This window comes from Trachymyrmex cornetzi, unplaced genomic scaffold, assembly GCF_001594075.2.
Source record: "Trachymyrmex cornetzi isolate Tcor2-1 unplaced genomic scaffold, Tcor1.1 scaffold156, whole genome shotgun sequence".
Classification (NCBI taxonomy): Eukaryota; Metazoa; Arthropoda; class Insecta; order Hymenoptera; family Formicidae; genus Trachymyrmex; species Trachymyrmex cornetzi.
In genome coordinates this window covers 2449700-2455755 of record NW_017296157.1, presented here as the reverse complement: position 1 = coordinate 2455755, position 6056 = coordinate 2449700, and the positions used below count along the sequence as shown (strand labels likewise).

The 6056-nt window shown below is 37.2% G+C and overlaps 1 protein-coding gene across 1 annotated transcript; it reads left to right on the top strand.

The window, feature by feature from the left end:
- The first annotated feature begins 2831 nt into the window (after window positions 1-2831).
- On the top strand, window positions 2832-4806 carry LOC108758353 (uncharacterized). Its single transcript, XM_018503246.1, has one exon. It carries the CDS (start codon window positions 2844-2846, stop codon window positions 4317-4319), a length of 1476 nt encoding a protein of 491 aa, XP_018358748.1. The 5' UTR covers window positions 2832-2843; the 3' UTR covers window positions 4320-4806.
- Window positions 4807-6056: the final 1250 nt, after the last annotated feature.

The window sequence follows — 6056 nt, the reverse complement described above, 5'->3', positions numbered from 1 at the left end:
TTTTCAACCCAGTTCCAACAAAAATAAATGCACTTTTCACGCGCAAAAAGGATAATCGCATAAATCTAATCTCATGCCTGATTAGCGGTAACTTCGCTCGAATAGTTAATTTCGTAAGGCTCTGTCTCGCGACTTGCAATTCTCTCGAGAGGATCGCGATTCAAGTCGACGACGGTTTCTTCGCCGCTATCACCAACAATAGTTGCGTTCGTTACTCGACACACACTACTCCAGTTGTACCACCCTACCTTTTTCTACCGTCCTTGTTCCCCTTCCACGGTGTTCACCTTCACGTGTTCGCGGAGGTCTCCGCTATTTCGCAGCTGTACCGGTATCCTCGCCGCGTTCGCGAAGGATCAAGATGGGGATTTATTTATTGCCTACAACAATCGCACTGTTCGTGACGTTAAGCGCTTTCCGCGCGTCGACGCTCTTCTCCGAACAGAGAAACGTACGACGCCAGGAGGAAACTCTTTGCATGTTCAGCACGCACACGTCGACATGATTGACGCGCGTTCGAGACAGATGCATGCTGTGTCACATAAATATACGAAAAATCCTTTGTGTCTCGCGATTAATTGGTCGTAAAATCGATAGTCAACTGTGCCGCACCTGTACTACGTCGCGAATATTCTGCACTTTGCAAACAATTCACACGGGAAACCTGTGTGACAAAGTATATAACAATTACGCCTACTAACATTGTAATTTAAATAATATTTATTTCAGATCTGGATCATATAATCCACACAATCTATATCAGAATACTATTTTTAAATTATTCATAAAAAAATTCTTGCGATTTATTTATAATTTTATTATATTTTTATCACAAATCTGGTAGTAATAATAAATTTTTATTAAAAATCTAGTAAAGTTTGTATTATATATAACATCATTCTTACATAATTTAGTTTTTATGCGATTTTATTATATTTTAAATTTTTATTAAAAATCTATTAAATAAAATCATAAATGGAAAAATTAAATTGAGAAAAGTAAATTAAATAATAGAAAAAATGCAATTTTCGTCGCAGATCTCAATGCTTTAATATCTATATACGTATATTCATAAATTTACAAATTTTCCATTATTCATTTAACGATTATGTAATTTGTGTTATTTATTTCCAACTTCAATTTATGAATGCATTTCAAATTCGACAACTGAATTAACGCAGTTTATACAACTGATAAATGTATTTGTAAATTTACCTACATATATGTAAATATTATTAAGCACCAAGATCCATTTTGAATAAAAACAGGATTCTCTTATTCAATTGAAATCTAATAAAGAGCTATATAAAACTGATACTAAATTAAGCGTAATATTTCAAATATATGAATTAATACATATATAATGGCTTCTCATAAATTCAACAGAAGTATCTTATTACAAAAAAATACATCTTATTATTTTTAAGGAGGTTCTTCAGCTTCTTTTTCAAAAATGGAGGGGAGTCACGCAATTTTTCTTATCTTAAACACGAGAGCACAAAGGAGCAAAATGCCATTGCTATCTTCTAAAAAATAAATAATGAATGAAATTTAATTTTTTTTATGATAGAAATGAATATTTATGTGGAAAATATTGAAGAAAAATTGTTTACAGTAATTATTTAAATTTAATTTAAATATTAATATTCTGGTAGAAACGACGTTGCTACATTTCTACTAGTGTGACATCATTTAAAGAGAATTAATAAACATGTCATACACTCTTACACAAAAATGATACGGTGAAACTTCATTTTTTTTTTATTTTTAAATGTTCTTTAAATTTCATTCTTTTATATCCATATAACTCCTCAAAATTATTATATATTTTGTTTACAATTAAATCTTTCTTTTCATAAGAATTTAAGCTATTTTAGAAAATTATTTAAAGAAAATTGTACGATAAAAAAATCTGAAAAATTCAGGAATGCTTATTTGCAAAAAAATATTTTGCTGCTTCAGCTAGAATTATCGCTGTTTTTCGTATATGGTAGAAAATTATGTTAATAATAGAATTTATAGCACAATATTTTAACAATATATGCAAGAAAATTTAGGTTTCATAATTAAATATGAATCACAATCCCTTTATAGAGAAGAGCATTATAGCGAGACTGTCTGAATAAATTTGACAATGGTTCGGATATAAATTCTATCTCTATCATCTATATTGATTAGATATAAAACATATCCAATATCGCAGTGTTTGCTAATTACTTATCCATTTTAGCTCATTTTTCGTATTTATAGATAATTTTTCACTATAACTGCAAGATCATTTCTTTCAGTGTACACATTAATTACTAATTTAATTACAAACTTATTTTTAATATTTGATTAAATTCTTATATTATGTGAAAAAGCTGAAACATCTCCTTGAATATTTGTTCAAAAAATGAACAAAGTTCAGCAACAACAACAGTCAGGCAACACTTCTCTTCCTCTCTGTATTAATAATTTTTTAACAATGCATTACGCAACGCGTCGATTGAAAGATTTCCAGACTCTCGTTTCCGCAAGATTCATCGGTTTTACTGGAAATAGTGGTCATGTTGTGAAAATTGACCGCATGTATTGTCCGTGGCTCGCAACCACGATAATTGTCTGTGTTGGAACCTGTCTACTACCATCGCGCGATAAACGTTCATATGTCTGGCGTGGCTGCGTCATCCGGAGAAATGAAAGAAAAATCACGGCGACGATACTGCGCCGGCAAGACATCGTCAGTCCCCGATTGTTTCCGACTTGTCAAATGCCGGGAAGACACGTCCGTGATCGTCACACTCCGGAGTCTCCGGATACGGTCGGTCAGTGCGAGGACGTGAGGCATCGGGTGTGCCAGCATGCACGTGCCATCGTCCATCGCGATTCTTCTGCTACACCTAGTCTCGATCGCGGCCCGTCCGAGTCATTCGGAGGTCGTGTATCGATCAGACGCGTCGAAGAAATGCTGCGTCGCCGGTTACGCGTTCAACGAAGACCTAGAATGTGTCTACGAGGAACCGGACAAGTTCAACTACACCACGCACGATGCCTGGCGAACAATCGCCCAACATCCGCGGCAGATTACCACATTGATCACGTCCGTGCAGGGCTTGAACTGCCGCGATAACGAGGAGAATGACTCCAATTCGCAACATCATCCATACGACCTCCCTCGCATTTATTCCATCTTTCGCGCGCCGAGGGACTATTGTATCGAAAACATGATCAACGGTACGACGGTGCTGATCAAATGCGCGGAGACCGGAGTCTCAGAAGCGACTCGGGACAGAGAGAATTCGACGGAGACGACAGTGGTAATGAAAACCACGACAACGACGACGACGACGATCATTACCGTGACGACCATCACCACCGTCACCACCGTCAGTATGACGAATGTATCGTCAAAGGAGAATGAAACGCAGACTGTTCATCATTGCAGCGATCTGAGGAATGTGTTCTACTGGGGCACTCAGACTTACATGGACACCAACGTGGCCCACGTTGTCCTCACCATCATCGTCGTCGTGGTATACCTGTCCGTTCCGCAACTCGCCAGGAGCATCTACAATCGTGCGGTACTCCGCCACAACGTCTGCCTGCTACTGCAGGGGTCTTTGCTGACGTTTCTCGGCTACTGTAACTTGTGCGGCATCTCGATGAGCGACAACTTGGAAACATTCTTGTGGATACTAATGCAGTACTTCACGAACGCCACGGTATTCTGGTTGAATGTGATCTGCTTCGACATGGCACTGTCCATTACGCGGTTTCGCTGGATGATAAGCTCGGGTAAGCAGACGAATCAAGAGAACAGGCGACTCCGGCTGTACGGAGTTTTCGTGTGGGGCGGCGCCTTCCTACCCGCCGTCGTCGCCATCATCTTGGAATTTTGCCCTGGCATCCCGGAGGACCTACCGTTTAAGCCGAATTACCGCCGTTATCATGATGGGCCGAACTACGTGGTGAACTTATATTTCTTCGGCCTACCCATGCTGACGCTCTTCCTGAACAATGTGCTATTTGTGTTTACCACGTACAAGATTATACGAATACAACAAAGCACAGAGATAGCGACGAGGAATCAGTCCAACGCTCTTAGGAAAAAGTACTTCCTCTTCTTGCAGCTGTACTTGCTGATGGGCGCGCCATGGTTTTTCGGCTTGCTCTTCGCTTGCATGAACAAGCTCGTGGTGATGAAGATATGCCGGCTAATATGGCCGATTCTATGGCTTTTGATGTTCGCTACCCACAAGAAACAACGACGGAAACTCGTCAATTTGTTGATGTTGCGATGCGTCAAGAAGAAGCCTGAGATTATCGCAATCTCGTAGAAGCAAACCAATGACTTTGCGCGATTTACAATTGACTTGGACCGTCGAAAAAGTACATGCGTGATGGATCGAGTTCTTATCAACCGCAACCGCAGCGTGGAAAATCATGGGATACTCCTTCTATTGTCATGCAACGGTTACGTAATCGTGCGGCGACGATAGTTCCTCCTGCTAGTTCGCGCAAATTGTGCGCTCGCGGGCATTTGCATTATTTTCTTGCGCAACCCGCAGAAAACCCCCATCTCGAGGAAAAGAAGGAATAAAAAAATCCACAATGTTGGCTGCCGCCGCAATATCCGATGCCGCGAACTGAGCGATGAGTCGCAGAAAAACTCGGGTACGTGGCGTCGTCGCGCGGTAGGATAATAAAAGAGTCGTGGCGCGACGTCGTTTCCTGCCGGGGCATTTTAATTACCGTATTCGCTACGCGCCATCACTCGCCCCCGCGCGCTCGTATTATCTTTTTTGTTTTACAACGTGTAGAATATTAACCTGTTAGTGTACAACGCGGAAGATACATCAGCGGCGGGCGCTTTTTGCAGGCGATCTTCCGCACCATGGAAAGACGCAATAAGAACGTGATTCTCTCCTCTTGTAGGAAAACCTCGTCTCCTGTGTTAACAGGTTGAAATATAACTGCAAAATGCTCGGGAGATATTCTTTATTTTCTACCGAATGTCATTTTTGTACCTAGTATTAGGTAGATGGGAAGGTTCTCTTATTTTGTAAATATCACAGACGTTACACGGAAAGAATGATTCTGTTAAAGTATCTAAAAATCTAGATAAATACAGATCTAAAAATAATTTTGTTAAAATAATTATGTAGGATACTCAAATTGGTCGCTACGCATGAAAAAATATTATTTTATTGCTAAGAAAAGTAATTACTCAATTTACTTTCTTACTTTTAAGTAACAGTTATCTTTAATACAAAATATATTCTTGATAACAATCTTAAAATAGAACACTCAGACAAATTTTAGACAAATTTATTATTATGTTACTCAAAACAAAAATATATATTTTTTTTAAGAATATAAAAGAATTTACCGAAGAAATGACTTTATAAGCAAATAGAATTTGTTTTGATTTAATAATCTTGATTAAAATATTAAACTTATTAAAATTCAGAATATAGTTTGAATAAATTTAATACGTGTAATGAACTTATGGTAGATTTACGGATATATGAAATTTTGAAATATTTAAAAGAAGTAATTATTACTTGCATCGTATAGTATGTATTTTTCTATCTGCAGAACGTCAAAATTTTTTGCGGGAAAAGCTGCTCATCATCATGCTTGAGATTCCTGCACTGAAAAAAAATGTACTAAATTTTAATAAATATTTATTTGAACAGTACCAACTAAACTTTATTTACAATAATAAATATTTACTCAATAAAAGTTAAATAAAATTAATAACTTGGTACCAAAAGATATATTTGTATATTTAGTAAATATTTAGTCGGTACTTTTCAAAAGCACCAAATTTATTAAAATTTAATACATTTTTTTAGTGTATGTAATTATTTTGATCGTCCGATAAAATTATTTTCAGATGTGTATCTGGCTAAATTTTTAAATTTTTTCAACAAAATCGTTTTTTCCGTATATAAACATTCAAATATCTAGTCAATTATGAGAAAATAAACAAGTCAGTTAACAATAAGTAGGATTTGCTGGAAGAAATTATCTCAAATCACGATATCTTCTTAATAGCGCAATAACATCGC